Source organism: Panthera tigris, chromosome D3 (assembly GCF_018350195.1).
Source record: "Panthera tigris isolate Pti1 chromosome D3, P.tigris_Pti1_mat1.1, whole genome shotgun sequence".
Taxonomy (NCBI): domain Eukaryota; kingdom Metazoa; phylum Chordata; class Mammalia; order Carnivora; family Felidae; genus Panthera; species Panthera tigris.
Genome location: NC_056671.1, coordinates 83,889,233 through 83,914,144, shown reverse-complemented (window position 1 = coordinate 83,914,144; position 24,912 = coordinate 83,889,233). Strand labels below are relative to the sequence as shown.

The 24,912-nt window shown below is 43.6% G+C and overlaps 1 protein-coding gene and 1 long non-coding RNA gene across 2 annotated transcripts; one reads left to right on the top strand and one right to left on the bottom strand.

Moving 5' to 3' along the window:
• Positions 1-7,982: 7,982 nt before the first annotated feature.
• On the bottom strand, positions 7,983-13,923 carry LOC122232802. Its single transcript, XR_006210213.1, has 2 exons — positions 13,724-13,923; positions 7,983-8,185 (listed from the first exon to the last, which is right to left on the bottom strand). It is a non-coding gene; the product is annotated as an uncharacterized LOC122232802 (long non-coding RNA).
• Positions 13,924-18,431: 4,508 nt separating this feature from the next.
• Positions 18,432-24,382, top strand: DSEL (dermatan sulfate epimerase like). The gene is made up of 2 exons (XM_007084749.3): positions 18,432-18,524; positions 19,364-24,382. Exon 2 carries the CDS (start codon positions 20,247-20,249, stop codon positions 23,883-23,885), a length of 3,639 nt encoding a protein of 1,212 aa, XP_007084811.2. The 5' UTR covers positions 18,432-18,524; positions 19,364-20,246; the 3' UTR covers positions 23,886-24,382.
• The last annotated feature ends 530 nt before the right edge of the window (positions 24,383-24,912 follow it).

Genomic DNA, 24,912 nt, shown 5'->3' with positions numbered 1-24,912 from the left:
TTTCCCAAAGTAACAAAAAAAAAATAGAAAGACAAAGAGAATGAATGCTATTTTTATATAAATATAGATAGCAAATCTAGATATTTTATGTATTCTTTGAAATTACAGAAATATTTGAACGAGCATGGTATATATATGTATATACGTGATTCTTTTTTAAATTTTTTTTAATGTTTACTTTTTTTTTTTTTTTTTGAGAGAGACAGAGTGAAATCAGGGGAGGAGCAGAGAGAGAGGGAGACACAGAATCCAAAGCAGGCTCCAGGCTCTGAGCTGTCAGCACAGAGCTCAACACGAGGCTTGATCTCAAAAAAACATGACATCATGACCTGAGCTGAAATCAAGAGTTGGATGTTTAACCTGCTGAGCCATCCAGGGGCCCCTACATGATTCTTATTTTGTAAATTTAATTTTAGATTATTTTCTTTTTAAGTTCTTTATGTGGGCAAAGTTGAGGACCATAGTCACAGAATGTCAGCCAAGTGGTGAAGTTATATGAAAGAACTTAAAAAAAATAATGTTTATTTATTGTTGAGAGAGACACAGACAGAAGAGACAGAGCATGGGTTGGGGAGGGACAGAGAGAGAGAGAAAGAGAATCTGAAGCAAGCTCCAGGTTTAGAGCCTGATGCAGGTCTCAGACTCACGGATGGTGAGATCATGACCTGAGGCGAAGTTAGAGACTTAACTGACTGAGCCACCCAAGCACCCCAGGGAAGCAAACTAAATCTATTTCAGGAAGTTCTTTCCTTTACCTCTAAGTAGTCTATGCAGTTTCAGCATAAGAAAAGTAGTCTTAAAAGTAAAGACTTATATTTAATTTTAAAAAGAAAATATATATGTATGGGTGAGGTTTTCTTCAAGGGTGTCTGAAGAATTATTTGATTTGTTGCTAATACACTTGACTTTTTTCAATATATTTAATTCCATTGATATCCCAAACTCTAAGATCTTCACAAAAAGTGTTTATAATTAAATCAACAATGTATAGATCATGTATTCAGTTAGAGTACAAATTAACTAGTATTTTATATAGAAAAACAAGAATATATGTTTAGAAAATGAGGAAATTATGGTTGTTTCTTTCTTTACTTTGATTATACAATGCAAAGGCTTTAAAATTTTAAATGGTAACTTAAAAAAACTGGGATGAAATATGTGAAGCCATTGAACTATACCGGGTTTCACGCTTTAAAAAATAATACACACTTAGGTGGCAAAAATGAGTCCGAATTAAATGGGCATTGCATAATACTATTCATAGCACAAGTATGAAATGCAAAGATAACGGAATTGGGAAAGAATAATAGGAATTAATTAAACGAATAAAAAAAAAAGAAACCCTCTGCATCCATTTTTAAATTCTCTAAGACTTGCACTTTAAATTGTATATTTGAGAAGTTTTGAATTACTGAATTTAATTACTTTGTAACACAGAAGAACAATTCAAAGGTAGAAGGACAAGCACACATCTTCAAGAAGCGCATTGCTTTTCATGAGACGTAGGAATTCTGTAACTAACATCATAGTTCAAAAGAAATGGTTCCCCATTAGTGTAAAGTTCTTGCCATGGTAAATGTTCTTTGTACTTCCACAAAAATAAATAAATAAATAAGTAAATAAGTAAATAAATAAGAGAAGGTTTGTAACTTTCCAAAAGGAGAATACAAACAAGAGGTAAGTGAAAAATGATTTCAAAATTTAGAGTTGACACATGACCTTTCGTTTCTCCTGTTGACCTCGGCACGGAGATGCTCTCCTTAGCATGCTCTCTAAATCAGGATCCTGATCGGCTCTCAGAACATGAGATACTAGGTTCTGGCAGTGACTCTAATGATAACTTACTGCATAGCAAGGCCAATACTTTTCCACAAGTTAAGAGAACTTTGGTGGTCTTCAAATCTTTCTCTTGAATTGGTATTCCTATCCCTTGGTGTGGTATACTTACTAATGACAGAAGAGTCAATAACATATGCACAAATCCTATAAATGCTGACTTTAAATGATGTTAAAGTATTAAAATTATAAAGTACTGAAATTGATTTTAAGGAAAACAATAAAAGCTAATCCACATGAAGTTGAACTTCCTTTCTTATAAGTAGCATTATTTATGGAACAAAAACAGTTACTAAACCTAATGTTTATCTCTTCTTTAGAGAAAACAGAGTTGAATTCACTTTTTGATGTTCTAAGTCTAATGTTTGGCTAATGTTTGCAACATTCTTTATCCAGGATTCTTTTACATAGGGGCACCTGGGTGGTTCAGAGGGTTAAGTGTCCAACTTCAGCTCAGGTCATGATCTCATGGTTCATGGCTGATAGCACAGAGCCTGCTGGGGATTCTGTCTCTCCCTCTCTCTGCCCCTCCCCCGCTCATTCTCTGTCTCTCCCTGTGTCACAAAAATAAATAAAAGTTAAAAAAAAAGAAAGATTCTGTTCCATAGGATTTTTTTTCCTTTTTCAAGAAAAAAGAACCCTAAAATTTAATCTAATTTAAATATACTACGTGAAAAAAAGATTAGCAAATGTACTTAATAAAACAGTAACATAACTGGAATTATTTTTAACCTGTGACTCAGCTCTTAGTATCTAAGTAAATGGTCCCAACTCTGTCTCTTCTTCCTCCCAGGGAAGTGTATGTTATAAACAGCCGGCGCTACTCATATCTCAACATCGCGCATCATTTAAATCTCTCCTCTATTTTGCTCACTTTTGAAATGCCATTGCTGAGTATGCCTCTGATCTCTTGGCACAATTTCACATAAAATCTATCATTGGTTCTATGATTATACCTCCTGTTCTTGAAAAACACCTTTCCCTGTGAAATCGTGCTATTCAGTTCTATTGCATTCTTTCCTTCCTCTTGTCTTCAAGGACCTCTCATCTGTGGAATAGTCAAGCCCAATCCCTGCACACAACCACGTGAGTGAAACTTCCATGGTCTCTCTGCTCCTTGCACGCCACATTCCAGTGAAATCCCCTTCTGATCTCTACCTATCGTCATGCTTGGGACCTTTCCATCACAGCAAAGGTACTAACTTCTATATCCTGCTGTGGTTTTCCTGGTGTCGATCTTGTTTCACCATAGCTTATTCTCTGTCAGAGAAATTCTTTGGAAACACAGTTCAGGTCTTTTCCATTTCTGCTCCAAATACCCTCATGGCTTCCCATCACACCAAGAATATAATCCCGTGTCCTTCCCAGGGACCACAAGCCATGTTGGGTAGTGCTTGGCTACGTCTGCAGATCTCCATGTCTCACATTTCCCAGTGTAGCACAGCACAGGCTTCCTTGCTGTCTCTCATGACACTCAGCATTCCTCTGTCCCTGGGCCAGTGCACTCGCTGATCCCTTGGCCTGAAATTCTCTTGCTTTGTTCTGTAGTTTCTTTTGGTCTCTGCTCAAATATCACCCCTTAGAGAGGTCTCTAAATTAGCATTCCAGGGCTCCTGCTACCCCTCTCCTTAATCGGCTTTATTTTCTTCTTAGCATTTCTTACTACATAACATTGTATGCTTATTTGTATGTGTGTTTCTTGTACCATTTGAAGGTACAATAAACCTCCGTGGGGACAAGGGCTTTATTTGTTTGGTTCCCTCGTCTACCTTGAGCAATGAACCTAGCTAGAATGAATAAAAAATGTCAATCCAAAAAGAAAAAGAAGAAAGAGGAGAAAGAGGCAGAGGTGGTGGAGGACGAGGAGGAGAAGAGAAAAGGAAAGAATATTGTTTTCTGGAAACACTTCCTCTTCTTCCAGCTTGGGTGTATAGCTATTTCTCCAAGGCCATTTTTTTTTTATCCACACCAGATCATCAGTATAGAAGTTTATCACAGTCATAGTTCCTTTCGTATGCAGCTCAGTTAATGATGTACGAATCATTCGGTGGCGTTGCCATAAATACTTGTATAGTCTCCTTGTGCTGTGTTCAAGGCACAAAAAACATTTGATTACCTTGACCTGGCTGTATAAATGTGGGAAAGAAACAATCTACGGATTTCTTTTAAAGACAGAATCATGTACACAATTGTATGGGTGGGAAGGAAAGAGTAAGAAGAGTGGGTGGTCCAGGAGCTTGAAGGACATCAGCATATAACAGCTGCTAAAGAGGTAGAAGGGAAAAAGAGGAAAGATGTCAGTGTAAGTGATGATTCCAAGAAGAGAGAGTGAACAACAACAAAAGCTGCTGAGAGGTCAAGTAAGATGTGGCCTGGAAACGGTCTGTTGGATTTAGTGACATAAGTATTATTGGTGTCCTCAGAAAGGAGCCCTTTCAGGAAAAGGCAAGAGAAGAAACCAGAATGGATTGGGTAACCAGCGAGTGACAGGTGTCAAAACCAAGACATTAAGTGCTGTGTCAGGAGAAAGGCTAATTTACAGGATCCCAATCAGAAGTGGATTTATTGGCTTTGAGTAAAAGGAGTGATACCTCCCATGGTATAATCTGTGAAGAGAGGCTTCGTATAGCTCTAAGGAGACTTGCAGATCTTCTCGCTAAACAATGGAGTTCTGGTGCACTGGTTTTAATTTTCAAGGAGAAGGGAGTCACTTCTGCTGAGGGTAAGGAGGAAGATGCCTGAAACTGGCAGTGGGGTCCCCGTCTAGGAGAGAATGAGCAAGTCGTGTATGGGTCATAGAAAGAGAAAAGACCAGTTGACCAGAGCTTCAAGAAGGACTGCAAGGCAGAGGTGACAGCCCATGTCTTCTGTCCATCTTCACTGCCACTAGTCTAGCTCGAGCTTCCATAGGTAGCCTGAACCACAGCAAGAGACTCACTGTCTCCCTCTTCACTCTATGACCCCTTGCTAACTTAATCTACTCGGTATGGTCAGAGAAATATGTGCAAAACACAAATCTGATATTCATGTTACTCTATGTTCAAAAATCTCAGTGGCTTCCTATCATTATTCAGATACAGACCAAAATCTTTAACACACATAGTGTGATCATAAAATGTATCACCCAGTGAGGAGCCTTTCAAGATTGATAGCGAGCACTATTCATAATTATGCTGAGGAAGTTAGTGTAAACCAGGATAGCCCTGGGCAAAATGGGATTGAGTATCACCCTATATATTAATTTTTTTTAACGTTTATTTATTTTTGAGACAGAGAGAGACAGAGCATGAACGGGGGGAGGGTCAGAGAGAAGGAGACACAGAATCCGAAGCAGGTTCCAGGCTCTGAGCTGTCAGCACAGAGCCCGACGCGGGGTTCAAACTCATGGAGCTTGAGATCATGACCTGAGCCAAAGTCAGACACTTAACCAACTGAGCCACCCAGGCGCCCCAGTATCACCCTATGCATTAGATCCTACTTGGTTTTTCTGCTTTATACATCTCCGCGCTTCCTTCCTATCACATTGTCCTAAGCTTTCTCCTATCCAGATAAATGATTCTTTTTGTTTTTCTTATATGCCCGCTTCCTTCCTACTACAGGCATTCACACTTGCTATTTCATCCACAAGAAACACAACCTTTTCCCCATTCATTGCTGTGGAAACACACCACAGAGTCAGTGTTTTTTTTAAAAAAGACTTTGTCCCGGAGTTGCAGTGATGGAAGGTACAAATGAGTCCCTGTCCAGGGATCGGCCTGCCAGTGCTTAGTACACTGAGCCCATAGAAATGACAGGCTTTCTGGAACGTGTAAGCTTAACAGGATTTCCCACATTCTCTCTGTGGCCAGCAGGGGAGCACACGCCCCATAACGCTCAGTAAGCAAAAGTGAGAAATTCTGATAATATACTGAAAAAGCCATCGTGTTTGTCTCCTAAAATCTTAAATTTATCAAAGTTGTAAATGGGACAAGGGAATAAAATGCCGGAGATCTTCAAAAGGGTGATATTATTTTTCTGAGACAGTAAACCACTGAGGATGTGTTTGTTCGTTGAGATTACTTAACTATCAAAATACATGATGTAAAGTTCAACCAATTATGGGGGTTCTGATTTCCTCATCGCTTTCACAACTCATTGTTCAGATTCTGGCTCAAAGGCCAGTTGCCATTTTCTCCAGAAAGACTTCTGTAAGGATTGTTCTATATTTTTTGTCCACTTTCACCTTAGCAGGAAATTTTTCATTGTAATTTAACTTTAAATTTGATACACATTAATCCTAATCTTTCAATGGAACTTTTTCTCCTGAACCAGAACATAAACTCCGTGAGTACCGGTACTCTTGTTAACTCGTATGTACCGAATGCTTACCACAGGGCCTGGCACGTAATAGGAGGTCTATTAAGACCTGTTGAATGAATGAATAAACATGAAGATATGCTTAGGAAAATCATTTTACATAATGATTTTATATAATCACCATCCATAGTGTTATTCTAGAGTTTACTTTATGATTGCATAAGAAAATTATAAAAGGAGATGACCTTTTTTTCTTTTCTGCAACCATGACTTTTATATCCCCAAAAAAAGAAAAAAAAAAAAAAAAGGAATTGCAATACTCATCAAACGCATAACTCCTTGCCTCTCTCATTCTTGAATCGTTTCTCCTGGCTGCCATGTTGTTAAGAAAATCAAGCCCCCTTGTGGAGAAGTCCATGCAATGGGGAGCTGAGACCTCCTGCCATTTGCCATTTTAGAGACTGAAACTTGACATGGCCAATGGCCATGTGAGTGAGCCTACCCAAAAGCGGCCCCTCTGGCCCCCTTCAAGTCCTTAGAAGACTATCAGCCCCAGCCCCATCGTATCCTAAGATACGATGATTTTCTAATAGCATTGTAAAAACGCTGTCTTGAGCAAGTTTTGGGGTCCTGGCTAGAAGCCAATCTGTCCCTTTCTCGAGCAGCCCATTACGTCTACATCTCAACTACCCCCCTATCTAAATCTCACTCACTGGAACACTATACACCCACCTTGAATACACCAGAGCCAGGTACCAGAAAACCAGGGACAGCCCCGATGCCCGCAACCCAGTGAAATAACTCAAACTGGTCAATCTTAAACTTGCTAAACCTGCCTCACTCATCCCTTCCCTTGAAAAGCACAGTGAAGGGCCTCACCCTCAGTTCTTTCTCCTTCAGCCCTGGGACTCACCTTCCCTGAGTGGCCCTGCACGGCACACTGTGTTCTCCCCAGGGAGCTGGGAGTAACAAAAATCCAAAACCCTTTCCAGTTCCTCTCTCTTGATCTGAGCTGGGCCCCACCATGCCTCATGCAACATAATGCAGTTAAAACACAGCCATGGTGACTGCACCTTTGAGAAACCCTGGCTGGAACCATCTCGTCAAACTGTTCCTGGTTATTAATCCTCAGAAATTGTCTGAGAAAAGAATCGTTTGTTTTCAGCTGCCAAGTTTTAGGATAATTTGTTAGGCAGCAGTGGATAACAATATCCAAACTAACGTTTTTCAAAATTGGTCTGATATTTGGGCTTTACCCCCGTCTCTGTTAAACCGGATTCCATTTCCCTAAAGGCAAATTTTCCCCAATCTCTCTCTATCTCATATGTGTTCTCCAGAAAGAGAAATATATCTGGCAAGAGAATTATGCTTCTAATTCAGATAAAATTTTATAAATGATATCTTTGGAAATGATTCATCCATACATGTGCTTCACAGATTTTTATATAATCAAAACATTTTGCCATAATTTGATTTCACCATAGTGCAATTCAATAAGAGTTAACTGAGTGAAAAGTGCCTGCCTAAAATTCTGGCTGGAACAGATGGGAATACAAAAAAAAAAAAAAAAAAAAAGCAGAAGAAGAAGGAGAAAGAAAAAATACACAATTTCTGGTCTCAAGGACATTATAGTTTAATCAGCTAGTTCTCAAACTTTATTGGGAAACTTGATAAAAATGCAAATTCTCACGCCCCACCAAGATTCTGATTCAAAAAGAATCTCTAATGGACACAGAAATCTAGGTTTTTAAAAGGTTTCTGAAAGAATTTTGGTACAAATGTGGACCACATAATTCCTTGAAATACCGCTTTATTTTAAGAAGCATATTAGGATAGTTTTTTTTTGGGGGGGAGAGTTAATTTAATATCAACAGGAACAAATCTAAAATATGTATCATAGGATTTCCTTAAAGAGAAATCACATCGTCAACGAAGCAATGACAAGGCTGCAGACGTGCACGAAGAAGCCCGAATTCTGATCCGGTTGTGGTTGCTCTGTCTCCCTCTCACACTGAACGGATTATTTTCCTTTGCAGGCCCTCGGCTGCTTTACCTGTAAAATGAGAGGAGTGGATTAGCTGTGTCCTCAAAATCTCCTCAGTCTTTAAAATTAGATAAATCCAGAAAGCAAGTTGCCAGAAACCGGGTACTATTTTTGTCCCATTATCCTAAGATACGATGATTTTCTATCCTGAATTTTTCTTCCTCAGTTTTTATTTTATTTTATTTTATTTTATGTTTTTTTTTAACGTTTATTTATTTTTGAGACAGAGAGAGGCAGAGCATGAACGGGGGAGGGTCAGAGGGAGAGGGAGACACAGAATCCGAAGCAGGCTCCAGGCTCCGAGCGGTCAGCACAGAGCCCGACGTGGGGCTCGAACTCACGGACTGTGAAATCATGACCTGAGCCGAAGTCGGACGCTCAATTTTTTTAATACAGGCATTACCTCAGAGATACGGAGGGCTTGAGTCCAGACCACCTCGAGAAAGCAAGTATCTTGGTAAAGTGAATCAAGTGAATTTGTTTGGTATCTCAGTGCATATAAGCTTCCATGATACTGTAGTCTAGCCAGTGTGCAAAGCATGGTGTTTAAAAAATTGCGTGCATGCCTTAAGTAAAAAATACTGCATTACTACCAAATGCTAAACATCACCTGTGCTTTCAGAGAGTCCTAATCTTTTCACTGATGGAGGGTCTGGCCCCTCACGGCTGCTGACTCAGGGTAGCGGTGGCGGAAGTTGGAGATGGCCGTGGCAATTTCTTAAAATAAGACGACAGCGGCTTTTGCCCCATCGACTGGCCCTCCCTTTTATGAAAATGTCTCTGCCACCTGCGATGCTGAGAGCATTTTACCCCCAGTAGGACTTAGACAATTGGGGTCGACCCTCTCAAACCCTGGCTCTGCTTCATCAGCTAAGTTTTTAGAATATTCTAAATCCTCTGTTGCCATTTCAACAAACTTCACACAATCGGAGCCGATTCCATCCCAAGAAACGACTTTTGTTCATCCATGAGAAGCAACGTCCTCATCTGTCCAAGCTTCGTCCTGAGCTCACAGCAATTCGGTCCCATCGGCAAGCTCCTCCCTGGATTCTCTTGCTGTTTCCACCACATCCGAAGTTACTTTCTCCACCAAGTCGTGACCCTTAAGTTTGCACCAAATGCAGTATTCGTGAAGCACAATAAAGCCAAGAGTAACGAAATTAGGTATGCTTGTCTACAAAAGCGAGTTAACTGTACATCATTCACAGGAGCATTAGAAGAATTAAATGAGACGCATTACGTATGATTGCTTTTTAGCCACAAAGAGCTTTCCCTGCCTCATCCCCAGAGCTCTGTACTAAGGGCTGCCTGTTTCTTCTCAGTTAAGCTTCCCAACTGTCCTTTGCAGTTAGAAAATTTCCCACCCCATTTTTAAAGGTGAGGGCATCCATAGTCAGAGAAGTTACATAACCAGCCCAACGTCTCACAACAATTTACAACAGAGACTTGGAGCGTGGATTCCAACCCAGGACCACATCGCTCAAAAGTCGAGGCATGTAAATAAGCTAGCTAACACGCCACCAGTTGGTTTGGGAGGAAGGCTGTGACTGGGAGAGAATCACTCTTTACCCTAGTTTTCCGGTGATAATAATCACTCGCTGTACGGACGAGGAACACCGGATTTCTGATTTCCTCTCAGCCTCTGAATCTGCATTTCCAGCACAGGGAATTTTCGAGTGCCTTTGGTGCTTCTTGTCATCAAGGATTTAGAGGAAAACACTGTTCTGTCCATCTCTCTCTCTCTCTCTCTCTCTCTCTCTCTCTCTTTTTTTATGTTTAAAATGATTACTAATAAGAGACATGATTTTTATCTTGCTTTTTTGGGTTTGACCGAATCCTCTGATAAAAAGGTCTGGCCCAGGGTGAGGCCTGGGTCCACGGCCTGGCCCTGTTCTTTCCTCCTGAGCCTTCTCAGTGGTCTGTGTTGCGGCCAGCTGCCGGAAAACGGCTCGGTCTCATCCCCAGAGGTCCCCAGATAAATAGCTGAGCTGCCAGATTCGTGGTTTTTGAATTCCCTCATTGTCTATAGGAAATCTCTGGCTAGCTGTGCTGGAAAGTCTGGAAACAGGTCAGCAAGAGAGGATCCAGAATTCCTTTCTGCAGTAGTCAGCCAGCTTGCCTGGTGCCTGGCTGGACTCCAGGTATTCTAACAGAAGGGGTGCAGCTCTGAAAAAAATGCAAACATCCTAGAGATTTCTCACGACGTTTAGATTTTTATCCATTTTCTCAGTTCCCGAGTCACTCCTAATCCTTCCATCCTCATCAGTGCAAATGTGCTTTCGAAAATAACAGGCAGTGAGATATGGAGTATCCTTCAAAGATATTTAAACCTTATGAAGTAATGCTCCAAATACAGAAAACAACTGAAGCAATAATTCATAAGTACGATGCCTTTTCATTATGCCTTTTCTGTCCATAAGATTAGATAAACTCCATTTGGCTGGTAATTTTTTTTTTTTTTTTTTTTTTTTTTTTTCCCATAGAGGTTTCCCAATGAGTTCCTGGCATGGTACATTTTGGAGCACTTAGTGAATGTTTATTGAATAGGTGAAGAAAGAAGTATCACGCATTTCTGCAGATATAAGTATTCTTATTTGAATACATCTCAATCTTTGTTCCAGACCGAGAGAGGTTGTAATAGTAGATAATTTAATAGAAAGAACGGCACTTTTCTCTCCAGTATTAAAATGAAAGTGGAATTCCTGGGATAGAATTGGTCTAACAAAGATAAAAATCAGGAAATTAATTTTCAGTGCGTCCAGCTTCTAAATCAAAAGTCAAAACCTTCCATTTTATGATCTGAATTCATCTTGCAGTCGTATTTTATTTGGCCTTTGCGGTGTTTTCCAAAAAAAAAAAAAAAAAAAAATGAAGCCATTAAAAAATCACTTTATTTCATGTCATAACCCAGATTTCTGGCTTTCTTTGCAAAAATCAGACTATCTGGCTATATGGGGCCCCAAATTACACAACAGCAATCAACTTGCTATCTGTACCCACGTACATTACCCAGCGAGACCCTGTGGTACCATCGTCAGTGTTTAGGTTGTTTAGAGGGTGATACAATACACCCTCAAGAAGTGCCATTGTTCTCGTCAACATCAGCACGTCAACATCATCTTCCCTGTTATGATAAGCACGTATCCACTCCGCATAGGAGTATGGCTGGGGACTTCTGCCGTAAATACTATAATATCATTCTCCCTCCTCGCTCCTTTCTCTGTAGTGTTGTCCAATAGAACTTTCTGCTGCAAAGGGAGTGCTCTAATCTGTGCTATCCAGCATTACAGCCACTAATCACAAGTGTTGCTGAATGTCGGACAGGGCAATTAAGAAACCAAATTTTTCGTTTTATTTAGCCTTAATGAATTTTAATGTAAGTAACACAGGGGGTGACTGGCTACCGAGGACAACGCGGCTCTCTAACTTCACTCCCATTTGCCTTTTATCCTCAGTCAAACTGCTGTCTGGCTCTGAAACCAATTTATGCTCTATTATGAGTGGCTGGCAATATTTTAAAAAGGTTATCTCTCTAAGGGTAATTTGCCCGTTTTGCATGATCAAAATGACATTTAAAAATATGAATCCCTTGCATCCCCCTTCCCCACTGTAATTCGAAGGTGGGATTTCACATTGTGTATTTTTAGGGAGCATTCCTAGGTGATTTTTATGACCAGACAAATTTAATAAATCCTACCAAAGAAATAATTTTCAAAGAGGGCTAAGAAAGAGGAGTCAGCCTGCATTATGCAGCGTGTGGACATTTTTGAAGAGCGTATATGCCAACCTCCTACCCTACCTTCTGCTATTCCCACCCCCACCTTAACTTCTAGCACCTTTCTTACCCACCATTAAACCCACTGCATTCCTTATGCCTCTCGGGGAAAGCATGGCCCTCCGATATACCGTTCTACTGTAGCTACTTCTCAGATATGAGCCAACTCTGTTCTCTGATGATGATTGATACCCCAAACCCACAATAACCATAACCATGCCGTGCAATCAGCCTTTCTTCCCGGAGACGTTGAACTTGGATTTCAAAACGGATGATTTCTTTCTGCCTGATGGCGGAATCAAGGCAATATAATCTGGTGCTAAAGGGTGGCCGCATTTAGTCCAATCCCCATGACAGACCTGGTAAAGCTGATCTTCAAAAGTTGAAGAATGAAGCAAAGGCTCAAAAGCGAAGAGAGGACTCTCCTGGCCTTGGATGGGTGGAGCGTGGAAATGTCCTTTCTAGTGGCTTCCCAGTGAGAACGCCTACTGGGGAATATGGGGGCTGGATCTGACAAGGTGACAGCTAGGAGGGAAGGTTACTGGATGACATTACAGAAGAACAGACTGTCTTCTGCCCACAGCTAAACTCTCACTCTTTTCTGGGGAATTTGTAAAGAATTGCAAGTTGGCCACCCAAGGACCCAGGACAAACTTCTCTGCTACCTTTCATTTAATCAGTGTGCCCCCAAAAGGGGCAACATGAGTTTCACTCTTCCCAGGTTGTCTTAATTTTTTTCTCTCTTCTCCATCTTCTACATTTTATTTACCTCACACTCTAGGGAGTGAACAAACAATTAGCAAGTTAAAAAATCAAGCTAGGTGCAGAACAGCTCCCCACATGTCTCCGGGCTGTTACGCAACACCAACTCCTACCCCTAGTTAGGCCCTGTGCTTCTGTCAGCCTGGGGATGTGGCCATCACAACCCAACTAAAGCCTCAGAGACATGGCCCCCAGGTGGGTGGAGAGGAAAAGAAGGAGAAGCCTCGTCTCAGAACAGTGACTCAGATTTGGGGCGCGCCTCGGGAGCATTTGAAAAGTGCAGATCACAGGGTCACACACCCAGAGATTTTTAACCCATAGGCTGGGACAGATTTGAAAGATTGGCATTTTATTTAAAAAAATTTTTTTTAATGTTTATTTATTTTTGAGACAGAGCATGAACGGTGGAGGGTCAGAGAGAGAGGGGGGCACAGAATCCGAAGCAGGCTCCAGGCTCTGAGCTGTTAGCACAGAGCCCGATGTGGGGCTCGAACTCATAGACCGTGAGATCATGACCTGAGCCGAAGTCGGACGCTTAACCGACTGAGCCACCCAGGCGCCCCCGAAAGACTGGCATTTTAAACAACACCCTGGTCTTTCCGATCTTGGGAGGTTCAAGAATTCACTATCTTAGAGGACAAAGTTCAGATAATAATAAAGGTGCCTGGGGTATGCACATACGTGTGTACGTATGCCTGTGTGTGGGATTTTTCATCAGAAGAGCATTTCTCATAACCGTAAAGTCACATCTTCCCCTTATTGTTTAGTAGCAACTGACTAATTGCCAGTTGTGCCTGGAAATCTGCCCAGGCTTTTATTCGAGGTGAGGTAGCTGGGCTTAGGGTGTTTTTGGTCAAACAAAGAGAAACAGACGCGTATCTGGTAAACAGAAAGGCATGTGTGAACCAACTGGGTAACAGCTGGCTTTGGATCCACTGCCAAAAGGTGATAGAAAGTCCAGGGGATACTTCAAGACTCGATTTGAACAACCACCACAAACACGCACATACCTTTTAGAGTCAGTAGGCCAGGACGAGCTTCCTCAAGTTCAGCAGTATCGACATTCCGGGCTGGCTAACGCTTCGGGGTTAGGTGCAGGGGTGTTCTGTGCATTGTAGGATGTCTAACAGCATCCCTGGCCTCTACGCTCTGGATGCCAGCAGTCCCACATCCCCCAGCTGGGACATCAAAAATTTCTCCAGACGTTGCCAAATTAGCCCCAGTGAGAACCACCAGTATGAGACCGGGGTGCGGACGGGTGGGGGGGTGGGGGAGGTGAAGAGGGTGGGGGTCCGGCGGCAGGGGACGCAGGGAGAGAGGAATAGCCCCATTGTGGGCTCCCCTTGTAAGTTTCACCTTGCTTAAAATTTTTCTTTTCACAGTGAAAGCGAAAGTGCATGTTCGCAGATGCAGTAGCAAGGAAGCTTCCCATTTCTGAATACGGGGTTTTAGTGGACTTATGGGGAAACTTCTTTCCTCAGAATTTGGCTGTGGTATTTTTAAATTTTTATAAATCCAGTTACTGTCATGCAGACCCTTGTACAGCCGGATAAACAAACTCAGGGCACACTCAGCCACATCTTCATTAGCAACTCTGCAGGCAAATTCCCTGTCATTTTGAGACGTTTTGTATTCAAAGCGATTGCAGAAAGATTATTTCTAGATTCTACTGCCTGCTTTAAATCTGTGGTTTTGTCTTTATTATTGGTGCGGCCTATTACCGCTGGCCAATTGTGCAATAAAATTTGCAGCTTAAGTTTGGTGTCTGTTTCTGCACAATCGCAGCTGCTATCTCCCCAAACTCTGGGGAAAACGCTCGTTCTCACAGTGTTCATGGATCAATATAATATACATCTGGCCTTGGTAAGTGGTTCAGGAAATCTGCATCTGAGCTCTCACAGCCAAAACCATCTCAAGGAAGGGTTATGCTAAAGAAAATCAACAAAGTCACCCCCAGATTCAAAAGTCTGCTCTCTGCACAAGCCCATACACTGGGGATCTGGGTGTGGTCAGTTGCTGAACGCACAGCAATTAGTTCTTACGTATCTTTGCCCCAATTATTAAGAGTCCACCAGAATAATAGATGATGAACAAATAAGATTTCAGCCGAGGAACTTCATGTAGTGTCTTGGCTTGTTTTATGGCTTGCGTTTTATCTATCTGTAAGGCGATGCAGTATTTACCTTATGTTCTAAGGCTCAGAACTTGGAATTTACCTATCTTAAGACATGAAATTCTTGCAGAAATTCTCCTTAAAATGTTGGCCAACTTCCCAGTTGTAGTTTTCATTTGAATTAAGTCACCCCAAGACAAAGCTCCAACTATGATTGTGCGGTAACAAGCTTCTCAGCACAGCTGGAGAAAAAGAGTTTCTGATTCTGCTCAGCATTCAGCAGCCTACCTTAGACATTTATGACTTTTTCCTCTTCTGCCATAAAATGAGGGTGATAATTCATGTTCGACGTTCAACACACACTCAAGATAAAGTGCTGGGCTCTGGGTTAGGTGATGAGAATTAAAAAAAAAAAAGAAAGAAAAGAAAAGAAAAGAAGGAAAAGAAGGAAGGAAGGAGGGTAAGTGGGCAGGCAGGCTCCTGCCTTGGGGAATCTAGTCCAGAAAGCATCATCTCTGCTGTAAGTAGGGTGGCTGGGGATAGGGCTGGAAGATATTCAAATAAAGCAAACACATTTTCATAAATTCTTTGAAATCCCAAGCGAAAGCTGGTGTAGATTTAAGAACCTTGTATATAGGGGGAAATTCAAGCGATAGATTGTACTGTTCTCCACTTATATTAAAATAAGATACGGCTCTAGGATTCTGAATTTAACAGCTGTTGGCATATGTGTCTCTTGCCACACTCATAAAAGTTTTTAATGTGCAATAACATGACATACAGCTCATCCCTTGTATGGTTGAATGCATTATTTATAATTAACTAACTTTGTAACTTCTCCACATGTGGAAGAAGCAGCAATAGTTATCCATTTTTAGTTCCCAGGAAATAAGACTCTATTTATTTTTCATAGTGCCACTTACCTACCACCTTTTCTGCCAACGATTTGAATTGTTTCGCAGTAGCTCTTATTTATTGCAAAGCACGCACAACATGGGGGATGATGCCTGTTCAAAGCGAATTAGCCTGAAAGTTCGTCGGAAAATACTGAGAAGTTAGGTGCATCCTGCTTCACTGCAGATGCGTGGGTGGGGGGGGGGGACCAAAGACCACACTGTACCTGAATGCTTTCTTCTGTAAAATGAAAATGATCGTATTAAGGTGGATAAACCTGAAAAAAACACCGGATGGAAGTTAGAACGTTAGAACGTTTGCCTGGCAGATTTTAGAGCTCATAATGATGATTCGCCATGAGTCACTGTGCCCTAGCATCACGGGGGGAATTTGGATCCGCAGAATGAAAGAACCCCATCCACACATTTTGCCCTAGGAAATGGTCTGCAGTTTTATGCACTATATCGCATTTGGCAACGCTAACTCCCAGGCAGTTTCCAAAGCTCCCTTTCACGGCCAATTACAGGGATCTCTGCATTCAGGATCCTCTTTCCCCCATCTCTTACTCTCTCCCATAAATGAGGCTGGAAGCCACTGTGGGTCACATAGGGGACCATCCCGACCTTTGCAGGAAGTTCTGTTCTTAGAGTTCAGAGGAGAATCCTTGTTTCCGGATGAACCTCAGTGACAAAGACAATGCTCTATGGGAGCCCAGCTTTTAAAGGTTCGACTCATTTCAGGCACAGATGCAGTGCTCACAGAAGGAATTGAGAGACTGCTGATGACCTGAAGAACTTTGAATACAGCACAGGAGTCCGGTGAAATATTAGGCACAAAACAAATGATCTAAGGGCTGGAAATAGATACAAATCATAGAGTGCCGAAGTAATTTATTCTAACTAGGGAAACCTAAGAGGCATTCACAGAGGAATTTAAGCATCTGAGCTAAGACAAGGATGATAAAAGAACTCCAGTAGTCAGAAAAATGTCACCTGGTCTCTGGGGTTAGCTGGGCAGGAGGACACCACGGAGAAAGGAATGAGGTAAGCATAGTTAGGGGGTTGCTAAAGCCAAAGCAAATTTGGCCTTTTGGAGTGGGGTAGAGTTCCCAAGAGGACAAAATTGGAGAGTGATGAGGTAAAGGCACCTTTCATCTTCAAGATAAATTATTTTTGAAATTTATTCTGCTAGTAATGGTCTACCATTTAGTTGTACCAAGAAGTGATCTAAGCAAGGGACACATTTTTAAATGGACACGTCTGTCCGTTTCACCAAAATGGAATGGAGTTGGAGGAAAGTGAAGGTATCATCAATCCCCAGCTGGGGGTTGGGCTTGTTCATTTGTGAGGCTTGGTCCTTCACTGGATTCCGATGATTACTACGTTATTTGTACAGTTTAGGTCAGACCCTGGGTTGGCTCAGGCCCAGGTGTAACCTCAGATAGCTGTGAGAAATTCTGTATGTCAAGTGCAACAGAATTCGCAGCTCTAGGACGTCCTGGAATCGCACACAGGTGTCATACGAAATGAGGCACACTCTCTTCTGCTTGATTTTCGGTTTTCATTTCTTTAATGAGAAAGAGATTCGTTCCACTTGTTTGTCCCACACCGTCTCATATTTATACTGCCGGATAAATGATTTCAATCGATAAAACCGATTAGCCTTTTTGTTTTCCTCCGATCTTTAGCATCTGTGCTCCCGAAGTCATTCTCGTATTAATCTGGTGTATTGATTTTGCTTTTCTAAATGACAGCAACCTCAGGCTGGCTGCCTCTCATTCCTTCCCTCCTCAGTCACTGCTCTTCCTAAGGCTAATTCCTGACATCCTACAGCGTTGTCCCGCCGGTCCCGCTTCTCCTAGGTCATTTGTAATCCTGCCCAGAAAGTCCTGTCTCCCTCCCACCCGCAGCCCGGTTACAGCAGTCCTCCCCCCGAAAACCAGAGGGTAAATATCAGCAGGACCCAGTCAGCACGGCGAGGTCTTCAGACACTTGCACTTCTAAATGTCCCCCTCCTCGGCTCAGATTGCCCGCCGCAGCCGGGAATTCTCGCGCCCCGAGAACCCACCAACTCGGCGAAGGGTACCGGGGATGGGGCGTTCAGCTCCGCCCAGGCCCCGCCCCCGCCCCCGCCCCAGCCTTGGTCCCGCCACGCCCCCCGCCCCGCAGACTCGGTCGCCATCTCCTCCCTACGGCTCCACTGGCTCTAAGGCCCCGCCCCGTCCCGTTCCCGCCCCGCCCCCGGCTCCCGTCGCAGTCCCTCACCCGCCCCGGTCCCGAGGCCCCTCCTCCGGCCCCGCCTCCGTCTCGCTCCCGCCCCGCCCAGCGCTCACCTCCCCATCGCACGCCCTCCCCGGGCCTGAGGCCCCGCCCCGACCCCGCCCCCGTCTCGCTTCCGCCCCGCCCCCGGCCCGCGTCGCCGTCTCTCGCCTTCCCCGGGCCGCGCGGCCGGAGCTGGCACGGAGGAACGGCGGCCGCGGCTGCATCGCGGCCTGGGGACGCCGGCGCTCCGCTGAACTCGGGGTCCGCGAGAGTGCCCGTCGTGCGTGGATCTGCCTTCCGCGGTGCGGGGCTGCCCGGGGCGTCCGGCGTTCCCCGAGGGCGGGCGTGTCCTCGCGGCGCTGGGCGGGGGACCAGCGCGGGGCCGCAGCCTGTTGGAGCGCGGGGGGCCCCGTGCCCGGGGCGCGGGGAGCCCTGCGGGGGGACGGCGCGGCCGGGCCCCCTGTGCGGAGCAGTTTTCTCGAACTCTCCACCTCCTCGTTGGGGCCCAGCGCTGCCGGGAGACCCCGTCCACATCTGCCAAAGGTAAGCGGACTTGGCCATTTAAGGGTCGCTTATCCCCAAACCACAGCCAGAGGTCGAGGGTGGGGAGCGGAGGGTGGGGGCGGGCGGCACGTTGGTAGGAGGCGAATGAAAAATATGCAACAGGCGGGGCGGTTCAGGAAACTCTAGCGTTAATGTTTCCTACGGAGAGGAGACTTGTCCAAGACTGAAACTTGCTTCGGTTCTTCCAAAGCCGAGCCGGGCAGAGGCGAAGCTGCACCTTAAGTCTGGGTGCGAGCTCCCTCTGGTGGCCTCTTGTAAGGATGGAAGGCGAGGCTACAGGTGCGATTGAAGCAGGACTGCCGTTCTTGCTCCCACTCACGGGCATGTGATTTCTCCTTGGAGAAACGTGGTCATCTTGGTAGTTTCCCATACAAAGGCACCTTTTGATCCCGTCAAAGCTGCCCCCTCAACCGGAACGAAAAAGGTCCTTTCAACTTTAGCTTTTTGTCCAGGGACAAAGTCCCTTGTGACCCAAAGGACAAGAATGATTGCGGGACTCATCTTTGTGTTAACTGCACTTGAATTAAAACGTGTTCAATGAGTACAGCAAGCCACGGCTAAAATACTGCAGGAAAGTTACATCCCGTAGGTGCTTGACACCTGCCACCATTCATTGTTAGCCTAATACGTGCATTTGAAAGTGTAAAGGGGGGGAAAAAAAAGAAAAGAATCACTTGAGCTGAGATTGTATTCAAGGACAGATTTTATGGCTTTGCTACAATTTCTGTCAAGGGGTTGTAGAACATTTAAATCATCAGTTCATGTCCACTCCTAGCCTATCTGTAGCCTCAGAGCATTTTTTTGTGTTTTTCCCCCAGAAAGGAGTGTCATGAAAAAGGAGCAGAAAAGAACCGTCACTCTCGGTGAAAGGGGAGTTTTCTTTCCCAGTTGGTGGTTACTTCATGATTGGAAAAGAAGCACCTAGGTGGCTGAAGCGGTTAGATTTTTATAATTGTACGGATGAAGCTGATAAAAGAAGATATGAGAATACTTTCTCTGGGTCCTAATAGGCGATGAGCAAGCCTGAACAGGACAGATTTGAAATGAGGGCAGAAAGTTTGAGCTTTTCAAAGCCAAGTGGGACTTTGCACACTTGTTGAGGATGTTCTTTTCCCAAAAATGGAAGAAGAAAAAAATCTCAAAGCAAAAGTGTAAAAAGCAGAAGGGAATAACAACCAAGTCGACTCCAAGAATTTCAGCAGTTCATCGACTCCTTTGGGCAAACACCCCTCACCCGCATCGTACACGTGGGTGATGTGATCGCTAGTGTTGGTTTCCCCTCCTAGGAACGACTTCTTGCTTTGGATTTCAGAGTGATTATTCTTTTTTTTTTTCCCCCTACAATCTGTGTTTTGACTCCTCATGTTAGATTTACGGAAAGGAAGTAAATCCTGAATTCATGGTATGTTTGACTATACCACTGCTTGGTGTGCGATATGGAAACATTAGAGGTTGTAACATTCCTTGAAGTTGTATTGGAAGCCGAGCTCTGCCAGGCAGACAGATAGTGTACGTTTTCTCTTCTTGGCAACCCTGCTTGCTTTGAATGAACCGAATGTCAGCTGGATCTCACAGCATATATGATTTACAGTCTTTGTTTTTTCGGGGCCTTAAATGTATGTTTTATACTGAGCAGATGGGAAACACATTGAGCACTGTGTGTGACCTGTATGCCTAAGGAAGGGAGCTCCCCGATGGATCATGGCGTTGATGTTTACAGGACATGTCTTGTTTTTAGCATTAGTGATGTTTGCTTTCTCTACTTTTGAGGAATCTGTGAGCAATTACTCTGACTGGGCAGTTTTCGCAGATGATGTAGATCAGTTTAAGACACAGAAAGTACAAGATTTCAAGCCCAATCAAAAGCTGAAGAAAAGTATGCTTCATCCAAGTTTGTATTTCGATGCTGGAGAAATCCAGGCCATGAGACAGAAGTCTCGTACAAGCCATTTGCATCTGTTTAGAGCTATCAGAAGTGCAGTAACAGTTATGCTGTCCAACCCCACATACTACCTACCTCCACCCAAGCATGCCGATTTTGCTGCCAAGTGGAATGAAATTTACGGTAACAATCTGCCTCCTTTAGCATTGTACTGTTTGTTGTGCCCAGAAGACAAAGTTGCCTTTGAGTTTGCCTTGGAATACATGGACAGAATGGTTGGCTACAAAGACTGGCTAGTGGAGAATGCACCAGGGGATGAGGTGCCTGTCGGCCATTCCTTAACGGGTTTTGCCACTGCCTTTGACTTTTTATATAGCTTATTGGATGACCATCGAAGACAAAAATACCTGGAAAAAATAGGGGCTGTTACCGAGGAGATGTATGAGTATTCCAAGGTCCGTTCGTGGGGCAAACAACTTCTCCATAATCACCAAGCTACTAATATGATAGCATTACTCACCGGGGCTTTGGTGACCGGGGTAGAGAAAGGATCTAAAGCAAACATATGGAAACAGGTCGTCGTAGATGTGATGGAAAAGACGATGTTCCTTTTGAATCATATTGTCGACGGGTCTTTGGATGAAGGTGTGGCCTATGGAAGCTACACGGCTAAATCAGTCACACAGTACGTTTTTCTAGCCCAGCGCCATTTCAGTATCAACAACTTGGATAATAACTGGTTGAAAATGCACTTTTGGTTCTATTATGCCACCCTCTTACCAGGCTTCCAAAGAACTGTGGGTATTGCAGATTCCAATTATAATTGGTTTTATGGTCCAGAGAGCCAGTTAGTTTTTTTGGATAAGTTTATCTTAAAGAATGGAGCTGGAAATTGGTTAGCTCAGCAAATTAGAAGGCACCGACCTAAAGATGGACCAATGGTCCCCTCCACTGCCCAGAGGTGGAGTACTCTTCACACCGAATACATCTGGTATGATCCCCAGCTCACCCCACAGCCTCCTGCTGAGTATGGTACTGCGAAAATGCACACGTTCCCTAACTGGGGTGTTGTCACTTATGGGGCTGGCTTGCCAAACACACAGGCCAATACCTTTGTGTCCTTTAAGTCCGGGAAGCTGGGGGGCCGAGCCGTGTACGACATAGTTCACTTTCAGCCATACTCCTGGATTGACGGGTGGAGAAGCTTTAACCCAGGGCATGAACATCCAGATCAGAACTCATTCACTTTTGCCCCAAATGGACAAGTGTTTGTTTCGGAAGCTCTCTACGGACCCAAGCTGAGCCACCTCAACAATGTGCTGGTATTCGCTCCATCACCTACGAGCCAGTGTAACCAGCCCTGGGAGGGTCAGCTGGGAGAGTGTGGCCAGTGGCTCAGGTGGACCGGTGAGGAGGTTGGTGACGCAGCGGGGGAAATCATTACTGCCTCCCAACATGGAGAAATGATATTTGTGAGTGGGGAAGCAGTGTCTGCTTACTCTTCAGCAATGAAGCTGAAGAGCGTGTATCGTGCTCTGCTTCTCTTAAATTCTCAAACGTTGCTCGTCGTTGATCACGTTGAGAGGCAGGACGGTTCCCCAATAAACTCTGTCAGTGCCTTCTTTCATAATCTGGACATTGATTTTAAGTACATCCCCTATAGGTTTATGAACAGGTATAATGGCGCCATGATGGATGTATGGGATGCACACTACAGAATGTTCTGGTTTGATCATCATGGCAATAGTCCCATTGCTAGTATACAAGAAGCAGAACAAGCTGCTGAATTTAAGAAACGGTGGACTCAATTTGTTAATGTTACGTTTCAGATGGAATCCACAATCACAAGAATCGCATATGTCTTTTATGGGCCATATGTCAATGTTTCCAGCTGCAGATTTGTTGATAATTCCAATTCTGGACTTCAGATCTCTCTCAATGTCAATAATACCGAACATGTTGTGTCCATTGTAACCGACTACCATAACCTGAAGACAAGATTTGATTACCTGGGTTTTGGTGGCTTTGCCAATGTGGCTGATCAGGGCCAAATAACCCGATTTGGTTTGGGCACCCAAGCGATAGCAAAGCCCATAAAACAAGATAGGGTTATTTTCCCCTTTGGATTTAAATTTAATATAGCAGTTGGGTTGATTTTGTGCATTAGCTTGGTGATTTTAACCTTTCAGTGGCGGTTTTACCTTTCTTTTAGAAAGCTAATGCGGTGGATCCTAGTCCTTGTTGTTGCCTTGTGGTTTATTGAGCTGCTGGATGTGTGGAGCACCTGCACGCAGCCCATCTGTGCAAAATGGGCAAGGACGGAGGCCGAGGCCAGCCCGAAGCCTTTGTCTTCAGAAGGGCCCCACACTGACCTTCCCAGTGTTGTCGTTACCTCACTTCCTGGTTCAGGAGCTGAAATCCTCAAACAACTTTTTTTCAACAGTAGTGATTTTCTCTACATCAGAGTTCCTACAACCTACATTGATATTCCTGAAACTGAATTTGAAATCGACTCGTTTGTAGATGCCTGTGAATGGAAGGCATCGGATATCCACAGTGTGCGTTTCCGTTTACTCCGCGGCTGGTTGCAGTCCTTAGTTCAAGACACAAAACTGCATTTGCAAAACATCCATCTGCATGAACCCAGTCGGGGTAAACTGGCCCCATACTTCACAGCAAATAAGGACAAAAAAAGAAAACTGAAAAGGAGGGAGTCTCTGCCCGAACAAAGAAGTAGAATGAAAGGCACCTTTGATAGAGATGCTGAATATATTAGGGCTTTAAGGAGACACCTGGTCTATTACCCAAGTGCACGTCCTGTGCTCAGCTTAAGCAGCGGGAGCTGGACCTTAAAGCTCCATTTTTTTCAAGAAGTCTTAGGAGCTTCTATGAGGGCATTGTACATAGTGAGGGACCCTCGGGCATGGATCTATTCAATGTTGTACAGCAGCAAACCCAGTCTCTACTCTTTGAAGAATGTACCAGAGCACTTAGCTAAACTGTTTAAGATAGAGAGAGGTAAAGGCAAATGTAACTTGAATTCAGGCTACGCTCTCGAATACGAGTCATTGAGGAAAGAATTATCAAAATCCCAGTCAAATGCAGTCTCCCTGTTGTCTCATTTGTGGCTCGCAAACACAGCAGCAGCACTCAGAATAAATACGGATTTGCTGCCCGCCAGCTACCAGCTGATCAAGTTTGAAGATATTGTACATTTTCCTCAGAAAACCACAGAAAGGATTTTTGCCTTTCTTGGAATACCTTTGTCTCCTGCTAGTTTAAACCAAATATTGTTTGCCACCTCCACAAACCTTTTCTATCTTCCCTATGAAGGGGAAATATCACCAACTAACACCAATGTTTGGAAACAAAACTTGCCTAGAGATGAAATTAGACTGATTGAGAACATCTGCTGGACACTGATGGAGCGTCTAGGATATCCAAAGTTTACGGACTGAACGCTGCAGGTCAGCAGACATTTGCACTAACACTTGCCAACGCGGTTTGTGGACGTGAACTAGAAGAGTTTGTTTATTCTTGTACTACGTGTGTGCGTGCGCGCGCGTGTTCCGTTCGTTACTTGCACAAAGATTGTTTTAAAAATAGGCACCATGTTTGGCCTCGCGCGATTTATTTTTACGTCACTGCTTTCCTTGCCTGTGTTTCTGAAGTTTTCTTTTTTTTTTTTTTTTTTTTTTTTCTGTTGCAATGTTCCAGCTACAGAGGCACAGAGGAAGTTAGGGGATGGTGGGCAGGGGAGGTAGGAAGATTTTCCGGGCTTTCGTCGAACTCTCTCCCTCACCTGTAACTTTGCTGATCTATATGGGAACCTCAAACACTGCAAAAGGCCTTTCAATTGCTGCTTTGCCCAAGCATCTCTTGCTTTCAAGATGGACTACAAAAGCTCCTTATCTTTTTTAAAAGATCTTCTAACACATTTATCTTGCACCAAAAAAAAAAAAAAAAAAAAAAAAAAAATTAACTGTGTATAATGTTCAGTGCTATCACTGGGGAAATGGTGAAACTTCCTATCATAACTGTAGGATTCCTTCTGGAAAATACAGATGGAAATACAGAATGAGCACTTTTTTTTTTCTTTTTGGAGGTCAGACACAGTGACCTGAAAAGCCTCCTTTAAGTTTTTTATTCAGAAGTAATAAGGAGTCAGTCTTCGAACAACCTGGGTACCAAGGGCTGGGAGAGTATTTTAGACTTGCTTGTCTGTTTAAAACTCTCTTTTCTCTTCTTTGCCTCCTTGGAGCTACAGCTGTTCCCATCCCACCACTCCCACTATCCTTTCTGTCACTGTCATGCAAACCAGTCGATGGTTATTAATTGTGGAAGTCCAGACGTTTGTGGGGATTCCCCCCACCCCCACCCCCTGACGATGCACTTTGCATTAAAGCCCGACACAGACTTAGAATCAGATTTCTTTTTGTGGAACGATCACCGTACGACTCAAAGCCATGCCCATGCTGCCAGTGT